This window comes from Meles meles, chromosome 11 (assembly GCF_922984935.1).
Source record: "Meles meles chromosome 11, mMelMel3.1 paternal haplotype, whole genome shotgun sequence".
In the NCBI taxonomy this organism is placed as follows: Eukaryota; Metazoa; Chordata; class Mammalia; order Carnivora; family Mustelidae; genus Meles; species Meles meles.
Window position 1 is genome coordinate 81,439,055 of NC_060076.1, and position 22,419 is coordinate 81,461,473.

At 41.1% G+C, this 22,419-nt stretch overlaps 1 protein-coding gene across 10 annotated transcripts in view; it reads left to right on the top strand.

The window, feature by feature from the left end:
- Positions 1 to 22,419, top strand: part of PRUNE2 (prune homolog 2 with BCH domain) — a 260,718-nt gene that overhangs the window by 44,211 nt on the left and 194,088 nt on the right. For all 10 annotated transcript variants that reach the window (XM_046023988.1, XM_046023991.1, XM_046023994.1 and 7 more), the window contains exons 2-4: positions 7,520 to 7,624; positions 11,365 to 11,567; positions 13,622 to 13,785. In XM_046023988.1, the coding sequence (XP_045879944.1) occupies positions 7,520 to 7,624; positions 11,365 to 11,567; positions 13,622 to 13,785 (472 nt within the window). The remainder of the gene's footprint in view (positions 1 to 7,519; positions 7,625 to 11,364; positions 11,568 to 13,621; positions 13,786 to 22,419) is intronic.

The window sequence follows — 22,419 nt, forward strand, 5'->3', positions numbered from 1 at the left end:
ACATTTATGAGAAAATTTAATATAAAATGTCTGTGTCCCGAATTTGCAGATTCTGGTAAATGTTTTTGCTTTTAGACATGACCTGAGGTACAGCTCTCCGAAGAAATTAATTATGACCATTAGAATGAAACTAGACTGCGTGGCCAGTGAAATAGAGTATCCTATTTGGTGATATCATGGAGTTTTTTTTTTTTAAAGGCATTTAATGGTCATTCCAGAAATTCCGTACACACGTATGTGTTCATACATTTGCCACCCTTGAACTAAAAAGAATAAAGATGATTTATAGTTTTGATCATGGAGCATGGTCCATAGCAGACTTTTAAGTGGGAAAAAAGGAAGTATCTAAAGAGTGGAAATAAAAGCCCCCCATTTTTGTGAAGTACACATGTCAATATATATGCATAAATTAACAGCGTGAAATAATCTGTAATTATTGAGCTGTTAACAATAGTTATCTTTGTTTTATTAATTTTCATTGTGTCTAACTTTTTATAATTTCATATGTTTTTTTTTTCCTTACTGGAAAAATAAGCAAAAATAAAGAATAAAATCTAAGGGTTTCAGTTAGCAGGAAAATTCACTGTGTTCTGGGGATCTGCACAGTGATAAGCAGTTCCCTCTTTGTTGGTTTTTTTTTTTTTTTTAATGACTTCCGGTCGATGCCCTGTCCTTTATTCCCTCTGGCATTCTCTCCCTCTGTGCCCCAAATTTTCTCCAGGTAATAATGAGATTATGAGACATTCAGGAGATGAGGATATTATCTTTAAGATATATCTTAAATATATCTTATTTATTTAAGATGGCCCAGGGCCATGTCAAGAGCACCTTGTTTGTTTACTGAATGAACAAGGGATGTGACTTATGTATTTCTGGCAGAGCTGACCTGGTTCCTTTGGAGGACCAGGTTGCTCTGGGCATCGCCTTTGTCCTTGTTGCTCACTTGCCTGCGGTCCTTTTTGTATCCCCTCCTACCTGGCTTTCCTGGTGACTGTGACTTGGGTGGAGTTGGGGACCTTTGGGGTCATGAGCTACATGTTAGGTGTGACACCTTCCACCCACCCTCTGAGTCTTCTCACTTAGAATCGTGGTAGCCTCAGGAGCCTGGGGTCTCCTGGGGGAAAACCAGGGCCCTTTTCTGGACCACGCACAGCCAGCTTCCAGGAAGGAAAACCCTTCATTGATTGGAATTAGAAGTAGTCAAGGAAGCACTAGCTCAACTTCCAACTCTCCTCTTTGCCTGGGTTTCTTTGGAGATATAACCCAAGACACCAAGAGACTTCTTTTTCTCCTGATTTTTCATTTATTGGTTAAGGATAAGGGCCTAAGAAATGTGCCTTGCTTTAGGGTGTTAGGAAAAGACACGGTCCCAATAACTGAAGGTTTTGTCTGCAATGTTTTCAGAACAAAATTCATTTCCCTTCATTATCTTTGAGGACATTTTCATAGCATTTTTAAGAAAAATGGGTATGAGAAGTCATAACTGTATCACAAGACCTGTTGTCTAAATGTTAATTATGGGACATTACATGTGTCAAGTTATAGGCTGGAGCAGTTTTGTTTCTCAGAGGATAGAACTATGAGAAACCGGATGGAGGGGCCTAGGCCTCTGGCAAGACCCTGGAAACCCTCTTTCCGATCGATTCTGCTTTCCGTGGGTGTATTTGAAAGTGCTTTTGCCTGACAAGTGCAATTTCTTTTAATGGGCAGTTGTATCTGGATGCGTAGGCATTTTGCTGGCTTTTTAGAAGAGATAAGTAAACTTCATTAAGAAGTCTCATTTTCGTGTCGTATAGAATTACACGTTGAAAGCAAAATTGTGATCTGGAATACTGGCATGTTCAATATATCTTCTTTTATACATTGATTAAGGAAAGATTCTGCCCATCTATTTGGAAGTGTAGATGACAAAGCAGTATAGTATCTATTTCTACCTGTTATCAGGATTCCATTCTGCATTGGGCCTATGCAGCATAGGGTTTAGGCATTAGTGATGAATCTTCTATCTCCTGACATGGCTTAATGCTTGGTGTGCTTGTGTCAATAACAGGAAATGGGTACTTACTTGCCAGATCCATTCACTCCTGGTAAAAGTTTACAAGGTCACATTTAGAAAATGTATACACTAGGCAGTAAATATTTGTTGAACAAGATGGATGTAATCTCACCTCAGGGCCTTTGCCCTGGCTATTCCGCTGGCCTGAGATATCCTTAGGTCCTACTTCTTCACTTCAGATCTTTCTCAAACATCACCTTCTCAAATAATCCTCATCCCAGTGAACCCTACCCCTCAACTTACTAACTAATTATTTGGCTCATCATATCTCCTTGAACTCAAATGCTGGAGTCATGAGGACTGGGATTTTTGTCTGTTTAGTTTACTGTTGTATAGCACAAATAGATTCTTATTAGTTGAGTGACAATAATTACTGAATTGATAAAACTGTCACTTTTATTTGGACATAATTTGTCTGCTTGTGAATAATTCAGACCACACTTTGAACTGTATCAAGGGACATAGGTATGAAGATTGGACATCTTCGAGTCTATGAATATGTGGAGATGTGAAGTAGGAAAGGGTCCATGGACCTGCTAGGAGAGGCACGGATCCAGGGAGTGTCACTGTGGTCAAGAGTCCCTTCTCAGTTCCAGGAACCTGGTTCACTGTTGCCCCTGTAGATGGGACCACTCCCGCAGAGTAGACCAGACATTGTAGGGATCCCCATTACCATTTTGGACACACCAGAAATCCATCCCTAGACTTTATTGCCAGGACTTGACCTCTGTTCTCAGTAGGTTCACACGGCCGAGGTCATTTGTGGTGGGAAGCTTGAAAGTGGAGCCTGTATTCTCTGGTTGTTGACCCCCAATCTGAAAAGCCAAATCCTCCCCATTCCTTGAGTTCACCTACTGTTTGAGTTTACATAACTAATTTCATGTTTTATTCCTCGAAGCAGGCAGAAGTCTTTTGGAACATGGTGGTGATAATATCTAACTTTTGCTACACTTTAATTATATCTTCGTGTTTTTTGGTAGGGTTCAGGCACTTAGGAACATCTGAGATTTTTTGAGGCTGAGGCTGCCACCTTTTTTTCTTTTTAAAGATTTTATTTATTTATTTGACAGAGATCACAAGTAGGCAGAGAGGCAGACAGAGAGAGAGGAGGAAGCAGGCTCCCCGCTGAGCAGAGAGCCTGATGTGGGGCTCGATCCCAGGACCCTGGGATCACGATCTGAGCCGAAGGCAGAGGCTTCAACCCACTGAGCCACCCAGGTGCCCCGAGGCTGTCACATTTTTTAAAGATTTTATTTAGAGAGTGATAGAGAGCATGAGCAGGGGGAGGGCAAAGGGAACGGGGACTCAGACTCCATGCTGAGCACAGTCCCCAATGTGGGGCTGATCCCAGGACCCTGAGATCATGAACTGAGCCAAAATCAAGAGTCAGGAGCCCAAACGACTGAGCCACCCAGGTGCCCCTGAGCCTCTCATTCTTAAGGTTCAGTGGCAGGCATCAAAGTTACCTCTGGTTGTGATGTCTCTTGTCTGGTCCAACATTTTTAGCCAACTTGAAATTTCTGGTCATCTTTTGGGACTGTGCCATAATCCCTGGAAGGTCTCTTTAAAATGAAGGTGTGGAATTGCTTACAGAGAAGCAGATCAGTCCCTGATAGTGTGGGCACCAGCATAGCACATTTGGGTGGAGGTGGGTGGTGGGGGAAAGATAGAGTTGGAGCCTGGGTCCTGGGTCATGGACTGTAGATAGCAGACAGGAGCAAATGGCACTCAAAGAGGCCACGAGTATGAGGGAGGTTGACGTGTGGGAAGAAGGGAGATCAGAGGAGAGGAAGGAGAGTGTGAGGAGAGAAACATGTGGCACCATGAGAAGAGAACCCTCAAGATTTTGTACTGGGACTTTCTGTAGTCTGACCAGTAAGATGCTACATACTTTTTTCTCTTTAAATGGACAAGAATGAATAAATCACAGTTTTGGAAGTTTCCTGAGTTGTGAGAATTGGTCTACCATGCTTTGAGTTCACAGTCTTGGTTAGCTTCTCCTTTTTTTAAAAAAAGAAGTAATAATTGGTCCAGACTTGGAAGTGAATTGACACACAAGTCTTCTCCTTATTTTCCCCATGTCTTTCATGAAAGTTGAGTATTGAACAAACAGCTATGCCCAGGAAGTGTCAAACTTAGATAAGAAAACAGATAAGTCAGCTTTGGGGTAATCTTGATGCTATAAATGTCTGAAGCCTCGCTATATTTAGAATGCATATTTAACATTCTCTTTTCTTCCTCAACCCCATGCTTACTCATTTTGTAGATGCTGATGTCATTATGGCATTGTGGAGTGTTTGGTGCAGGGCAAGGGAGAGGGTCCCTGTACTGGATCATGGGGTCTGGGGGTAATCTTGACCCATCACAGACTCCACTGACCTGTAAAAAAAGTATTGTTAATCTTCTTACTGTCTGCCTTACAAGTTCTGAGACGAGAAATGAGGTAATGTCTACTTAGACCTTCAAACTTCTTGGAAGAACAGCTTTCTACAGTAATAAGATTTCCCAATGCATTTGTTTGTGTTGTAATGGAGTATGATTCCATTTACTTAAATTTCTTTAGGTGCTTCTAGAATATCTGACAGTCTTGCACAGGGGAGGCAGTCTGGCTTTCAGATGAGAACTGGGCCTAGGCTTGAACCCCCAAGGCTATAAGTGAGCCAGCTATAAATTTATGAAGTTAAGTGGAGGAAGCTGGGAGAGGAAGGAGGTGGGGTTGAAGTTGGTGGTGATGAAGGGGAGGGAGTTGTAATTACATTCAGAGAGTTTATATCATACGTTCAAGTCATATTGTTTTACTAAAGATCAGTATCTCAATATGTTTGAAAAAACACATGTTTATTTTAATTTAGCAGTAGCACATATTAGATGACTCATCAGCAATATCGATCCTGCTCTCACTCTCTGTATTGATAGACTCTTTAATCTCCTTCAAGATTTACTTTATTGTGTTTCTTGGGTTTTAAACAGCCTGGCTGTTTAAAAACTTGTTTCTGGGGGCACCTGGGTGGCTCAGTGGGTTGGGCCTCTGCCTTCGGCTCAGGTCATGGTCCCAGGGTCCTGGGATCGAGCCCCGCATCGGGCTGTCTGCTCAGCGGGAAGCCTGCTTCCTCCTCTCTCTCTGCCTGCCTCTCCAACTACTTGAGATCTCTGTCTGTCAAATAAATAAAATTAAAAATAAATAAATAAATAAATATTTAAAACCTTGTTTCTGACTCTGACATCAGTAGTCTCATACTAACAATAACAACTTCATAGATTCATTTGTAAAATACCTAGGAGATTGCTAAATAATGCTTTGTCTTTTTTTCTGTAGAAAAAGAACAAGTTGCTTTTTTGGAATGGTCATGAACAGTATAATTTTTTTTATAGCCTCTTTGAGTGATACTGTAATTGAGTAGGCTTTCTAGCCAGTCCTAAAAAGAGAAGTTAAAACAAAGGGTGAAAAGTAGGGAAAGGACACATATGTGCCATCTCTGACATACTATAAAGAAGTTAATTTAGATTACAGTTATCACTACTGGACAGCATTGTTGTGGAACTTTCTAGAAGCAAGCGCTTCTTTGGCATTTCCAACGCAGTATTTCACAAAGAGTTCAGCCTTCTAGAAAGGAATTTTAAGTAACTATTGAAGTTAACCTGGAAAGAAAACAGTATGTCTTGGTGAGTGCTGTGAAGTGTGTAAACCTGGTGATTCACAGACCTGTACCCCTGGGGCTAATAATACTTTATATGTTAATTAAAAAATAAAAAGAAAATAGTATGTCTTCTCTTCCATAGAGGTGACTGTTTACACTTTTAATCAAAACTCAGTGTATTTTTAGAGCAATAATACTAATCATATCCCTTTCCTGGGGGGAGGAAAAAAAATGTTACTGCTTTCATTTACTAAACTACAGAATATAATGCAGAGAGAACATAACCTGTTACCCAAAATGTGGCAAGAAAAATAAATCATTTCCAAAATGTGTGTTGCATGCCAAGGACAATTGAAAAAAGTCACTCCACCTCTCAAATTAAGAACAACTTAGGGGCACCTTAGTGGCTCAGTTGGTTGGTCTGACTCTTGATTTTAGCTCATCATGAATCTCAGGGTCATGGGCTCAAGCCCCGCGTTGGACTCCCTGCTCAACAGAGAGTCTGCTTGAGAGTCTTTCTCTCCCTCTCCCTCCGCTCATCCCCACACTTGTACCTGCTGTCTTTCTCTCTCACTCTCAAAATAAAATCTTAAAAAGAACATCTTATATAAGGACATGCCATAGAATACAGTAGTTCTGCCTTATCCATGGTTTCGTTTTCCATAGTTTCCATTACCCACAGTCAACTGTGGCCTGAAAGGAGCTGATCCTCCTCTGACACATTGTCAGAAGGTCATTAGTAACCTAACACTACGTCACAACGCCTGTGTCATTCACCTCTCTTCATCTCATCACCAAGGTGTTTCATTATCTCATATCATCACAGGAAGGTTGAGTAAAGTAAAATAAGATATTTTGAGAGAGAGAGACCACATTCATGTAACTTTTATTACAGTATATTGCTCTAATTGTTCTATTTTATTATTAATTATTGTTAATCTCTTACCCTGCCTAGCTTAGAAGCTTTACATAGGTATGTATGTATAAGAAAAGACAGAGTATAGGATTCAGTATTATCAGCAGTTTTGAGCATCCCCTGGGGGTCTTGGTGTATGTCCCCTGCAGATAAAGGGGGACCACTATACTGTGGATCTTCCTTTTGGACCAAAATAATCTTTTACTAAAAAATTATGACTCAGAGACACAATTCATATCAAGTTAGACTGTAATAATCTTAACAAGACCACATTTTTGTTGGAAAAGGTCATCTAGAGGACATGACTAATGGCTGGCTCATGAGCTAGACCCAGGCAATTGGAGGCTTTTCATCTTCGTCCTTGGAATATGCACTTTGTCCACCATTCCCACAGTGGGAGCTGTTCCAGGGACACAGCCTTGACAGAGTAATGTGATATTGAGACCACACATGACTGAGTCCAGTGAAGTCCCCTGTATAAATTTTTAAGATTCTGGCCGGTAGGTGTGACAATCTACCTATTTTGCAAGCGTCCAAGACAAGCCTTGTAAGTAGGCCTCCTTGTATTGAACTACCACCTACCCATCTGGAGGGGTCTGCCTCTTTCTTTGTTCTCACCCTGTCCTCTGCATGTGGAGGTCACTTGCAGATGTCTCCTGGGGAACCTCCCGAGGTTGTGAACCCACCATTTTCTGTTACTGATGATGCACTAGAATTTGGGCCTTTCTGAATGTTGAACCTGTTCTACAAGTTTGTGTCCTCGTCTAAAATTCATGATGAATTGATGAATTTCTGCAATTGTGTGTAACTCTTGCTAAGGAATACGTTTGAAAAAAATATTGAAAAATGTCTTTTTTCTATTGATCTGTTGCACATTAAATTCTGACATTTTGTTTGAATTTGTTTCAGAATCGGAGCAAACGCTTGGAGAAGGTCCATGTGGTTATTGGACATAAATCGTGTGACCTGGATTCTCTCATTTCTGCCTTCACATATGCTTACTTTCTAGACAAGGTGAGCGGAAAGAAGATTATGCTTCTTGTATTGAATTATGATGGGACTCCTAAGAACAAACATTTTCTGGAAAAGTGAGGAACCTATTCACTTAAATTTTCATGTTCTGGTTTAGTGTTGCGGAGAATAATGTGTTATGATCCATTAAACAACACGTATGTATTGGCCATCTACTCTATGTCAGGCATTGTCTAGTTATTTTTTATTTCCTTTCTTCATGAAACATTATTTCAATAAGATCAATGGTTTCAAATAAAAAATTTTTTAAAATGTATGGTAGTTGTTTAGGGGCGCCTGGGTGGCTCATTGGGTTAAAGCCTCTGCCTTCGGCTCAGGTCATGATCCCAGGGTCCTGGGATCAAGCCCCACATCGGGCTCTCTGCTCTGCGGGGAGCCTGCTTCCTCCTCTCTCTCTCTCTTTGCCTCTCTGCCTACTTGTGATCTCTGTCTGTCAAAAAAAAAAAAAAAAAAAAAAGTATGATAGTTGTTTATTTTTATGAGAATTCAGAGAACTAACAAAAGTGAGGGTCAGAATTTCTTGTTTTCCTTTATCATCCTTATTGGTTAGCTTTACTGTTGGAAATAGAAAAATATGTACATGAACATTACATGAAATAGAGGGCATGTTGGCTGGAATTTTCAGTAACAGAGGTATCACATGTCACATGTGTATTCTGTTCTTGCCTTTTAGCCCTGACTTGTGCAGCAAGGTCATTCTCAGTTTGTGATAATCTCCCTTGAGTGAGAATCTTTGTACTCTGTGAAGTCTATAATGTCCCTACAGAGGTGGGAAAGACCTTTCAATAAATTGTTTTAAAATTTCAATTTCATAAAATTCATCAGCCCATGATAATGAATCACCTCGAAGTCTAAAAACACACATTATGAGTGTCTTGGTGCTATTTCCAATTTCACAGAATTTTTAGTTTTCCACAGTCTGATTTGTTTTATTCCAATTTTGTTTGGATCCTTGGCTCTGAGAGTGTGCATTGCTGATCTAGAGTGATTTAAATTCCTATGAAACCCGGTCTTCCAGAATGAGCTGTGGGTGGCAAGAATGGCTTAGGGCAGCAGCTGACAAAAATGCCAGGTAAAATATTCTGATCTCTACATACGGACTTTATTGTCGAATTTGTCTTAAAATTTGTTGAAATTTATGAGGGAGACTAATTGGCATAAGGAGATAAATGTGCCTATGTCAAGACATGCCTTTAAATGCTTAATCCTGGGGCGCCTGGGTGGCTCAATGGGTTAAGCCTCTGCCTTCGGCTCTGGTCATAATCTCAGGGTCCTGGGATCGAGCCCCCCATTAAGTTCTCTGCTGAGTGGGGGGCCTGCTTCCCCCTCTCTCTGCCTGCCTCTCTGCCTACTTGTGATCTGTCTCTGTCAAATAAATAAATAAAATCTTAAAACAAATGCTTAATCCTATTACTGGACTCTTGGACTCCTAGGGGAAAAAAAAATGTTGCTTGTCCCAAGAACATAGAGGTAACTGAACCAGACAGGTTTTTAGACCGATGGTGGCATGGACTCTTAAGGAAATTATAAATAACACCACCACCATCTACTGCAATGTCTTGAATATAACATGAGCCCAGAGGAATGGGAAAGTAGTTGTGATAGATAAAATGGATAAAGAGATGTGTGATCTCTTCTCTTCTTCTAAGGCTCTCCACTCAGCATGGGGACAAATATGGAATTACTGAAGGGTCACGTACTGGCATTTGCCCTGTTTCCAGGCATTCCTCTTGGTTTACTGGGTCCTGCCCCTGACCAGAGGTCTGCATCTCCATTTGAATTTTTTTCCAAGAACGTGGTGACTTCCTCTGAGAGTATTAACACATAGACTAAATGTAGAGCTGTGCAACTTCCCATGTATGGTTCCATTTAAAAAGTTTTCACTCTGGTAGGGAAGCCCCATTCTACAGATGGGTTAAACTGAGTTTCCGAAAGGAAAATGGCTTTCTCCAAGTCACACAGCAGAGGCTGAGGCTAGAACCTAGTTCTGATCCTAACCTCAAAATAGGTCCTGCCCCACAATGGCCTCAGGCCACCTGCACTTGACTCAAGTTTCAATGTCAGGAGTTTGATACAACTCAATTAATTCAGGAAAATAACTTACCATACTTCAATTCCTAATGATTGTTGCACAGTTGTGATTCAGGATTAGCCTGACAGGTAAGAGAAAAGTCACTTTGCTGGAATGGCCTTGTGCTTTGTATGCTTATAGAAGTGGGTGATTTCTTTATTTCACTCAACAAATATGTATTAAATGCTTACTGTGTGCCAGACTCTTTTATGCACTAGGAAATAGAACTGAACCAAAAAGACAAAAATCCCTGCCTCCTTTTTATTTTTTTTAAGACTTTATTTATTTATTTGAGAGAGAGAAGGAGAGAGACAGGGAGCATGAGCAGGGGTGAGGGGCAGAGAGAGAGAGAGGGAGAACCAGACTCCCTGCTGAGCAGGGAGCCCCAAACAGGGTGACATCCTAGGACTCCAGATCGTGACCTGAGCTGAAGGCAGACACATAACCAACTGAACCCCCAGTTGCCCCAAATCCCTGCTTAATGCTAGGAAGGAGATGGACGAAAAATGTATTAAAATTATAGAATAAACACTATACTTTGATAGAGCTAGTGATGATGTGAGAACAAAGTCCATTTACTTTATGAAAAATTCAGTGTTACTAAACCCCACCTTCTCTCAGAGACATCTGGGGTCTATCACTGTGCACTCATAGTAATTTTTAAAAGCACCTTTATTTTTTTTAAAAATTCCTATTGAAAAGTAAGTGTGTTATTGTGAACCTGAAATTCTCTGACGCCCACCCCTCACCTATTTCCTCTTCTTACCACAATTTTTAAATAAGAGATTTGTTACTAATATGATTTTTAAAGTAAGAAATGGGCTGAGATCACAATCTGGTAGTTTGTGGGCCAAATCTGGCTCAGAAAAGAGTCTTTGTTAACCTACACAGTATTTCCAATTTAGAAAAATAAATGGTAACACACATCACGATAACACCCCAAATCTAGATTTCCAGCTTTTCTTTTTTTTAAAGATTTTATTTATTTATTTGACAGACAGAGATCACAAGTAGGCAGAGAGGCAGAGAGAGAGAGGAGGAAGCAGGCTCCCTGCTGAGCAGAGAGCCCGATGCGGAGCTCGATCCCAGGACCCTGGGATCATGACCTGAGCTGAAAGCAGAGGCTTTAACCCACTGAGCCACCCAGGTGCCGCTCCGGCTTTTCTAGAGTAATCGAAAAGTTCACCTATCCTGGACTTGTAATTTTCGTGTGTGAACTGTCAGCTGGAGCCGAATGGCAGGCATCCCATGGAGATGGGACATATCTGCCCTTCTGTGTCACCACAGTCTTCATCTGCCCTGCTGACATCATTCCAGTTTTCTGCCCGTTTCATAAAAACATACGAATTTGTTTTCCCTGGCAAGGAGAAGTGTGTGTGTGTGCGCGCGCGCGTATGTGTGTGTGTTTATTGTGAAGGGGTTGAAATAAGACATAAAAGAATAACGAGAGATTAAAAAATATTAGGGGCCATTTACCTGTAGCTAATGCTCTGCTAACTGGTTCAGCAGAAGCTGATTCTGCAAGTCATATGGGTGAGTGAAGCCCAAAGAAATTTGTTCCCTTTACGGTCGCCCTCAGGCTTGAGGCAAATGGAGTTGTGCTCTTTCCACCTGCTGCTGGCCATGAATCAGTCAACTCTCTTCTCTGCAGGTCAGTCCACCTGGGGTTCTCTGTTTGCCGGTGCTGAACATACCAAGAACTGAATTCAATTACTTCACCGAGACAAGGTTTATTTTAGAAGAGCTGAATATCTCTGAATCATTCCACATATTCCGAGATGAAATTAACCTGCATCAGCTCAATGATGAAGGGAAGTTATCTCTAACACTTGTTGGCAGCAACGTGCTGGCCAGGTAAGGGTCCGAAGGGAGGTTTGATCCTTGAATCCAGGCCTTGATGGAGAAGGGATTTTTGTGACCTAAGGGAGATTTTTAGCCATTCAGGACTTTTGTGACCCAAGAGAGATTGCATTAAAGGCAGAGGGCATCAGAGGGAAAGAATATTTTTTCTTCTCTTATGGCAAAGCTTGGGCTATCCCAGTTCTCCCTTTTGACTTTTGCATTTCAAATATGAATCTTTGAGTGGAAAGTTTTTGTAGCAGTGACCAAGATTATCATTTTGAACCATTTCAGATGGTGTATTATAGCAACAAAACAGTCCTGAATATTCATGCTGTAAATATGTAATGAAACCTGAAATTAAACTCAAAGTAAAACTGAAAGGTTCTTAAGAAAGATATCTCAGGGGTGAAATGAAAAATCATATGCATTATCTATGAAAGTCATCTGATCATCGGCCGATGATAATTCATAGCATTTAATACTATAAGAGCAGGATGGATTTCTAAAGTTCATGTAGCTTGAATTCGTTATTTTATGGACAAGAAATCAAAACTCCACTGTTGCAAATGACTTGTCCGAGGTACCACATGCAGTTACCGGAACAGTTTGGGTTAAAGTTGGGTCTTCTGCCTCCTTCAGTAAATGCCAGTTGGTGCAAGAATGCACATGTACATAAAGAGGAATGAGCCCAATTGTCTGCCTGCAAGGACTTCCCAACCCAACACAAAGATGCTCTTTTGAGAAGCTCGGTGGTGCTACCAAATGAAGAGTTACCAGTGAAACACCTCGAGTTTGAGGCAATAGCTTTCTTGCATACTTTGCCAATTTGCTAATGGTTTAGGACATTCACAGCGGGTTTTGATGTGAGTACACATGAAAGAAGAACTTGTACAATTATCTAATTTTTTGTTGAACCCTTGGTAGGAAGTGTATTCAGGTATTGTAGGAAGTGTATTCAGGTATGCATACATGGTAATGCCGATCATTTATTACAAAGAGTTTTGGAAACAGTCTGCTTGCATGAGGCTGTTTTTATCCCCATGCTGTTTGAAATATAAATTCTTTTGAATATTTATTAATCAGTTGTTGACAACTGGCTGAGAGTTCCTGGGAGTTTATTTGACTGACTTCAATTATTGGTGCTCAGGGTGCTTGCCTACTTGACCAAATGTCTGTGTTAATTTTCTCAAACCAACTAGAGCAAGGAATGCAAGAAGCCAAAGGAGTGAACTATGCAACATGTGTGTCAGTCAGAATCCTTGGAAGAGTTTTGTTCCCAGCTAAACTGAAAAACTTAAGCTGGTGTTGGGACTGACGCTGGGAACTCCAGCTTTAGGACTGTTTATGAAACAGAATGCTTTCCAAAAATAAATACAGATCTTTGTGTCTTTTGTTGCCACTCATTTGTTTCTGGGAGTTGGGAGATGGGAAGACCAACGTCTGTCTTACTCACATCTTTCTTAAGGCCTTTGATAAAGCCACCTTATCTCATGTAAAGGATGACGGTGGAAATAAGTCAGTCGGTATAGCTTTTCTCCACCACTGGGACTGCATGTGCCAGTTCTGGAAGCAGATTATCAGAGTTTAAACACAAGCTAGTCCGCTTACAAGCTTTGTAACCTTGGACAAATTTCTTAGCCTCTTTGTGCCTCCATTTCCCTATTTTTAAAATGGGAGCTTTACTAGAACCCATTTCCTGGGGTCATTTCATAGTATAAGATGTAGTGATATTCCATCTGGCCTGATAATAGTGTCTGGCCAGTAGTGGAAGCTTAGTAAATGTTAGCTATTATTAATTATTGATATTATTATTATTATTTACCAATAGCAAAACGAGATAGGAGTGCCGAGGTGTGGGGGGGGCTACCTACTGAGACTCTTGGGGAGTGAATTCGCTGAAATGGAATGTGAAGGCACATAGAATAAGGGTCCTGTCTTCCGAGTCATGTGAGCTTACTCAGATTTTTGGCTGTGGAGAGGAAGTCATTTGTGTGGGAGTAGAGATTACATACTTCCAGAAAATGTGCTATATCTCTTTGTGTTCCTCTCCTCCCTTTGCTTTACAGTGAGGACAAAACGTTAGAATCAGCGGTTGTCAAAGTCATTAATCAGGTGGAGCAGAGCGATGGCGGCCTTGAGTTCCAAGAGTCTTCCTCTTCCCTTGTGGTGAAAGAGATCCTCCAGGAGGCCCCTGAGCTCATCACCGAGCAGCTGGCTCATCTCCTCAGAGGTGAGAGACGGCTCTTTCTGTTAAATACTGGAAGGCTTAATGGAGTGTTTCTCGACTTACTCATGCAGAATGAGTGTGATCCATTCTTGGGTTAACAGCCCCTTTCAAGACCACGGGAAGCTTCATCAGAGAGGCAGGGAGTAAAGAGTTCGTTAAAGAGTAGCATTATACTGCATATTAAAAATGTGCATTCAAAAATAGGCATGAGAGATCTTCGCTCTTTCACTAGACAAGAGTTTTAAGTGGAACTGCGGCACCTCTGTTGAGGAGCTAGAAGAGCTCTTCCAGCCGGCCAGCATCTTCCGGAGGTGATTCTTACCCCACAGCCCGGTGCCTCACGGCCAGAATCCGTGTCTTCACGTGGAAGTATATGCTTGGTTTGTGGAATACTGCTAAGATGGCAAAATAAACACCTTTCATGTTGGTGATTTTGTGTTGGGTCTTTTATAGTCACCTTGTCACCTTGTTGGCTGCCATCTTGTAACGTTTCCCATCCGAACTCAGCCCTGTGTTCCCAGCACATTATCATCGATTCCCTTTTGACTATTTTTCATCTCCGTCCGTGAAGCCCAAACCACTTCCAAAAGGGCTTTCTAACCTGGAAATTGCTAGTTGACTTTGGTGGCACAAAATTACCACAAAAATTCGGTGTTGTCTCACATAGAACAGCTTTGGTTGTTGTATAAAGCTCGCTCGCTCTTTCTTTTTTTTTTTTTTTTTAAAGATTTTTTATTTATTTATTTGACAGAGAGAGAGATCACAAGTAGGCAGAGAGGCAGGCAGAGAGAGAGGAGGAAGCAGGCTCCCTGCAGAGCAGAGAGCCCGATGCGGGGCTCGATCCCAGGACCCTGAGATCATGACCTGAGCCGAAGGCAGCGGCTTAATCCACTGAGCCACCCAGGCGCCCCTCGCTCGCTCTTTCTTTCAATAATCCATCTTGAACATGGTAGACATGGGTTTTTCTTAGAAGTATCTAACACAAGAAAGTGAAAAACAGGGATTAACAGGCTGAAAGAATTTTTAAAAAAGAAAGGAGATGACCAAGAGTATGTTGACACCACTTCTTTGAGGACACTTTCTTTCGCTTCCTGTCTCTTCCACAATGTGGAGAGGAAAATATCCAAAAGTTATGTAGTTCCTGTGAATATTTTAGAACCAGTGGCCCCAGTAAACCCGTTTTAATTTTTTTCTGGCAATGGACATCTGTAAAAATGCTCTGTGGGACACTGTGCCCTCAACTAAATCAAATAAATATGGTCATTTATCTCTGTGACAGAGCAGAAGGAAAATAAAGGTAATTAGGGATCCCAGCCAAGAGGGAAGTTGTTTGACAATGCAAATGCGCAGTGCAGGCAGATGCTGAAGAGCATTTTGTTTCCATTTTTTGCACACTAAGAGCTTGATTTATGGTTTAAAAAATACAGGTATTATTTAACAGGAAAGAAAGTCCACAAATCGCTTGTCATCGTGCTTTTCTGTAAATAGTTAAATGAGATCAAGCTGTGATACGCTGGTACAAAGGGATGATTTTGCTGTCAATGATGACAATAATGATGACATTCAGATTTGGGGGATTCGTAGGGATGCAGGCCCCTTTATGAGTGATGTTGGTTTTAGTTAGCAAAGCTCCCAAGAGTCAGAGATAGGGTAAAGGGCCTTGGTTTTTCTTATCATTGGAGGTTTTTCTTAAGGTTGGGCTTGAAATGGCATCCTGTGGGAAGCTGGCAGCGTAGGGAGGTCACTCCGTTGCTGCCTGGACATTGGGATATAAGAGGATAAAGTGCCTTTCTGTGTAAAGACTGCAGACAGAGAGACTGTCATGAGAGAGTCGGGTCGCTAAGCCTGGAAGGTGGCTTACTACAGGTGTCCCAAGAAGTTTGATGTTAAAGAGGAAACGCAGTTGTTCAGAGTAAGAAGTGAAAGTTCCTAAATTGGGGCACCTGGGTGGCTCAATTGGTTAAGCGTCTGCCATCAGCTCAGATCATGATCTCAGGGTCCTGGGATCAAGCCCCGCTTTGGGTTCCCTGCCCAGCAAGGAGCCTGCTTCTCCCTTTCCCTCTGCCTCTGCCCCTTCCCCATCGTGTGCACGCTTGCTTGCTCTCTCTGTCTCTCTCTCGGATAAATAAATAAAATCTGAAAAAATAATTAGAAGAAAGAAAGTAAGTTCCTAAATCCTTAGTAAGTATCAGAAAAGTGTCAAGCTGAATTTTGTAATATTCACTAAACTCAACATTAGATTTCATAGTTTTCCCAATCATGTATTAACACTGAACCAGATGGGAGTTTTTGATGTGCCTGAACATAATTTTAACATTTTTTATTTTCATAACATGGATAGTTCTCTGTCCAAAGAGTTTTCTCTATAAGCAGTATGTTATTTTATATTTTGGGGTGCTCGACATAATCATTAATATGATACACATTTCTAGAGTGTATGTATGCATTTTTCTAGGTCTTGAAGGAAAGTAAAATTTCTATGCACGCCTTTGCCACAAAGAATTTTGAAAAAATGTCTGTTTGCAGATGTTGTGAGACTAAATATTGATGGCTGAGGCTTAGAAGAAGGGTCTTTGAAAATATCCTAATTAGATGTCTTTGGAGGATATATTATTATGAACTTTGTGCTCAAAAAAACCTGAATTTACTGTGAACAAAGTACTCAATTTGATCACTCTTGGCCTTTCATTCCCGTGGTCATATCCTAGAGCACAGCATGCTTTGGCATACCGGGGCGCTGTAGACAGATTTCCAGTGGGCCGTTGATCCCCTCAGTCACTGGAGAGGACCCTCAGGAGATGCCTCTTAGCCCACTAGGCTGGGGGAACAAAGGGTTAATTTTCAGAGTGTTCCTTAATGTGCGAGAGTTTGGGCCTGCTTTTCCTTAGTCTTGCTTGATTAGCTCCTTCTCTGCTCAACGTCTAAGTATTGCAGCGCTGTCGAACCTCATCCTGGGACATCTTTTTTCTATACAATATTCTTTTTTTTTTTAAGCTTTTTATTTAAATTTTGGTTAGTTCACATAGAGTGTGATATTAGTTTCGGGGTACAGTAGAGTGATTGCACAATTCCAGGCATCACCCGATGGCTCCTCCTGACAGGTGTACTGCTTAGTCCCCAGCCCCCATGTCCTCCCTTCTAGTAACCATCAGTTTGTTCTCTGTAGTTGAGTCTGTCCCTTGTCTGTACCCTGTGCTTACGTGACCACATCTCATTCTGAGATTTTAGACCTCGCCGTCGCATAGTCCAGGTCCATCGGCAATGTCCATGCGACCTCTTCACATGCGTGTCCAACTGACACCCACCTTGCTGGGGCTGGAATGGACCCCCGTCCCTCTACCTCCAGCCCTGCTTTATCTCAGCTTCCCCAGGTCAGGCCTGCCAGCCGCCACCCTTGACACCAGCCACCACCTGAGCAGGTGATTCTATTTCCTTCCCTCCCACATTGATCCATCAGCCCGTCCTGCTGACTCTCCATCTACAGCCTGACCTGAATCCATCCACTCTCCCGTGATCACCAGCAGCGATGCCGCTGAAGCTGCCAATCTCTCTCTCCCACAAAGGCAATGGCCGCCGGAGTGTTGCCTCTTCCCTCCGTAAAAGCTGTTGTTCATGAAGTCGTCAGAAATGGCTTTTTGAAAGTATAAACCAGTTGTGTTCATCTCCTGCTTAAAATCCATCACACCAAAATCCAAGCACCATCCCCAAGCCCCCAATCTACAATATGGCCGCTCCCCTGCGTGCCCTGAGGCCATGGATTCCCCCCCACCCCACCCCGCCCTGTCCTTTCCCTTCGAGGGTTCCAGGGACAGGGGCCCTTCAGTTTTTCAAATATACCAAACTCTTTCCACTCCTGAGGACCTACATAAGTTGTCCCTTCTTCTAGAATGCTCTGTCTACTTATCTTTCTGTCTATCACGACTTTCTTCCTCCCTTTTGCTTCTTCACTCCAGAATGCAAGCTTCATGAGAAAGCAGACCTTCTGTGTTTTGTTCACTGCTCCCCTGATGTGTCTCTGGCTCCCGGAACACTGCTGGCCACATAGACCCTCAGTAAATACAGTCATAAGAGGGATTATGCACAATTGTGTATATACTTTCTATTTTGGTGACTATTGATTTAGTTAGCTCTGTGAAATAATAATATCCACTTCATTCCTGCCTATCCCTCCAACCTTCTTAATATCCAGAATTTAGACATTGTCCTTTTCAATAATAGACCCTCTTCTTATTTTTATTTTTTTTTTTTTTACCTTTTAGAAATCCTAGTGGAGGGGCGCCTGGGTGACGCAGTGGATTAAAGCCTCTGCCTTCAGCTCAGGTCATGGTCTCAGGGTCCTGGGATTGAGCCCCACATCGGGCTCTCTGCTCAGCGGGGAGCCTGCTTCCTCCTCTCTCTCTGCCTGGCTCTCTGCCTCCTTGTGATCTCACTCTCTGTCAAATAAGTAAAGAAATAAAAATAAAATAAAATAAAAATTAAAAAAAGAAATCCTAGTAGAACTTGTTCTGTTATTTTGCAAGCCTTTGTTTTTATTTTCATCTTTTGGTTGTCTTCCTCTCTCTCTCTCTCTCTGTATATATATAGATGTATATAATTGTATATATAATTTTTAAAAAGATTTTATTTATTTGAGAGAGAGAGAAAGAGCTTGAACGGGAGAGAACATGAGCAGGGGGAAGAGGAGTGGGAGAGAGAGAAGCAAACTCCCCACTGAACAGGGAGATCAAGGCAGGGCTTGATCCCAGAACCCTGATATCACGACCTGATTTGAAGGCAGGTGCTTAAATGACTGAGTCACCCAGGTGCCCCGGTATATATAATTCTAACCCTTTCAGGAAGTATAATAGACATATAGAAAAAAAGACAAATAGAAATATAAAGTTCAGTGAATTATCACAGAAGGAACATCTTTTAACAATTACCCAGGTAAAGAAATAGAATGAGAAGATGTTTTTGTGCCCCGTCTCATCACTACCCAGTTTCTCCTTAACTGAAGGTAACCAGTCTGATTTTTATGGCACACACTTCCTTCTTTCCTTTATAGTTTTACTACCCCTGAATGTACTCTATAACTCCATGGATTGGTTTTGCGTGTTTTGCATGTTGTATAAATGGAATCATGTAGTTATACTCTCCTTGTTATTAGAAGTCTGCACTTATGTTAAATATAGTATTGGGGGACTTGGGTGGCTCAGTTGGTTGAGTGTCCGACTCTTCATTTCTGGGGTTATGATCTTGAGGTCGTAAGCTCGAACCCCATGATGGGCTCTGTGCTTGGTGTGGAGTCTGCTTGAGATTCTTTCTCTCTCTGTCTCTTTTTCTCTGCCCCTCCCCTCATGCACACATGCTCCCTCCCTAAAGAAATAAATAAAATCTTTAAATAAATAAGTAAATGTAGTATCTATTTGCCTAAGTCAGTCATCTATCATGTATCTGCTTCTTATTCGTGTCCTTCCTTCTCGCATAGAGTATTTGAAGTGGTTTACAAAAATGTATGCGGATATAGTAAAACAGGAATAAAAAAGTCCATCAGGAAAAACAAAAATGTGTCAAGAAAGGAATAAGATCAAGATAGAATAAAAATATCAATGGAGTAAAAATAGTATTCAGTCCAAAACGTGGCATATGTGCCTCCTAGAGCCACTGAAAAAAATAGAAAGCAAATTAATTGTAATATTTATACCGTTACTAAAACAAATACATAGACCAGTTCCTTATTGAAAAAAAAGTCTAAGTCTAAAGTATTTTTCCCTTGCATCCGTCTTCTGGAAAATACCCCTGACCATGTCATAGACAACCTCCAGCCTATGCCCTAGCAGTAGATACAGGAACTGAGCTGTATGTCAGAACTTCCCACTCCCCAGTCAAATCAGTGCGGGCGTGTTGTTTTAATCAATGTCACGGTCAGTCTAGTAACCTGATTTTCTGCTCTAAATCTCTTTTCTCTATGCATTCCTATTTTTCTCTCAATACGGGAAATATATCCTCAAATTCAATCCTGTAAGACTCTTTTGTAGTCTTATCCTGAAAGCTGTAAATATCTATCCCAGTGTTTGCCTTGTGGGAGAAGATCACATTCAAATACTGACGTGGAACCTGGGTGTTACGGATGTTGTTAAAAGATCATTTATATACCAATTAGAAGTAGGCATTCTGTTGCCAGGGTAGAGATAACCCGCTGTGTTCCTCTAATAATCTCCCTTGTCCCTGTATCCTCCCCGCCACGGCACAACAGCTATGGGTAAATGTCAACAGGTGACTCACTCATGGCCAGTGCGTGTTCAGACTGTGCAGGGGATTTAATGAAGTCCACATAATTTGCATTTCCTTCAATTAATACATCTTACAAAAGCTAGGTCTTGCTGTGGTCTTTCAATAAGTTTCCACTTCAAACTTGGAAATTTCAAGATTCCGATCATTAGCATCACGTTCATCTGGAAAGACACAGACTTAATTCCATCGATTACTTTCTAATTATTCGTCTAAGGAGAGAATGTGTTCATTCAGATGGGATGATAAACAATCCTGATTTTTGGAAACGTCTTTTTGTTTCTCTCCCCTCCCCCATGTCTATTTTCTGCTCTCGCAGTTCTCTTTTCTTTATTTTCTTTCTTCTCTTCTGCCTTTCCTTTTTGTCCCTTCCTCCTCCTCTTTTTTTTCCCCCCTTCCTACTCTCTGCTTCTGTGATCCTTTTGTTAGCATTTTCAGACAAGCTGCAAACTGCATGTGTTTAAAAGTCGCTGTAGACCGTTAGAGTCGCCTAAAGTTGGTATCTGGCTTTGCCCTGAGTTTTTGCCAAAAGCACACGATTATGAACCCGCCAGAATCCTCAACCTGTGTTCTTTAATTTCCCCCGTGGCATACACTAGAGGACTATTGCCAGATTTAAGGTCCATGAAATTGCTGAATCATCACATTAGGGATTTGTGTTTGTGTGTACACGCCTGTGTGTGTGTGTGTGTCTGGGAACCAGCTGGCAACGAGGAGATTGCAGCCACTGATGAAGTAGTCGGGTTTCCATTAAGACCACACTCCCCTCCCCCCCCAAAGACCTGTCACATTTATTTGTATAAAGCCTTTACAGAGCCACAAAATGAAGAGTGAAACAAGTAACAGCAATTGTCCATCATGTAGAAAACCTCTGTCCTAGGTTTTTAAGAAACACATTCTCTACTTTCTATTGGCAGTTCCATTTGAACTTTAATAAAGAATACTTGCTTGCTATTTTAGTAGCCTGGATTAACAGCTTCAGAAAAGATCCTTTTAAGGAGGTCAAATGGGAAAGGAGTGGTGCCAGATTTTTTTTTTTTTTTTCCCCTCTCCTGCCCAAAGAGGGAATCATCCTCTCCCAGTGAATCATCTGTTTCCTGAAATGGTTACAAAGCCCAAAGGGAATTTCATCCATCCTGTTTTGCTGAGGAAGAGGGAAGATCTGTGCAGGGAGTAGAGGAAAGAGATTACTTATTATTTACTTATTTAATTTTGGGGCAGCTATAAAACCAGAACGATTTCTCAACCTCAGAGCTCTTATGCCATGCCAAGATAAGCCTTATTCTTAAATTCAGACATTTTAAATTTACAAGAGTATTAAGCACTTGAGTAATATGCCTCCTTTTTATCCCTTTTCAGGCAAAAATGTGAGCTGTTGTAATTTCGATCTCTTTTTCTCCTTCCTTTATCCTTCCCTCCTACCCCTCCCATTACTCTTTCTTTAATTTATTTATTTTTGTCTCACTATGGAAAAAAAAAATCAATCCCAAGTGAAACAAGGAAAGAGGTTTAAATCCCTTCTTTTCTGCTAAGAATTTATCATGCAGAGTATGCCTTTACTGTGGTGAATGTTTTCCCCAAACAACTTCTGACTTCATTAGATCATGTTTAATATTAATGTACTGCAATTGCTTTTGGCAAGAGGTCCTTCACTTTGCCATTCCTCTGAACAAAGAACATTGTGGTTGATTTTTTTCTAATGGAATGACATGTTTGTTACAGTAGTATTATAATCGCTTTCTTTGTTGCTTCTTGTTAATCCCCCCTGGCCCATGAATAGCTGGGACACTTTTGGGTACATGTGTATGGATTTAAATATTTTTGTAGTTCTGCAGGATTTGCTGGAAGTGAAATCAACTCTGACTCCGAAAATGGGTTTGATTTTGCCAAGAGGTGCTTTTGGCTGCTGTATATCCTGATATATAGCTAAATGGATCTTTAATGTGAAGTAGAAAAATTTGCTTCAGATGAATCCATTGAATAAAGTTGGGCCATAAGCCATTCTTTTGCAGTAAAAACAACTGGGAGTGTGGTGAGCCTCTTTCTAAGTCATTTTTTCCCCACTTATATCAGTACATCAGCTTCTTTCGAATTGTCAAGTCACAATCATATATGTGTCGCAAGTCTCTTTCATGGAATTGTTCTGTAAGTCTCTGTTTACTGCAGTGTCTGTTAGATTAATACCTGAATACTGCCTTTCCATTTTATATATTTTAAAATTAAGATCCCCCAATCCAAGAAATTGGATTCTTGGTTTGACTGTAAGCCAGGCACATTTTAGTGAAATGTATTCCTAAAGATCTTACATTTTGATGCTATTACAGGTTTTTAAAAATTTATTAAATTCAATTCTCTAATTGTAATTGT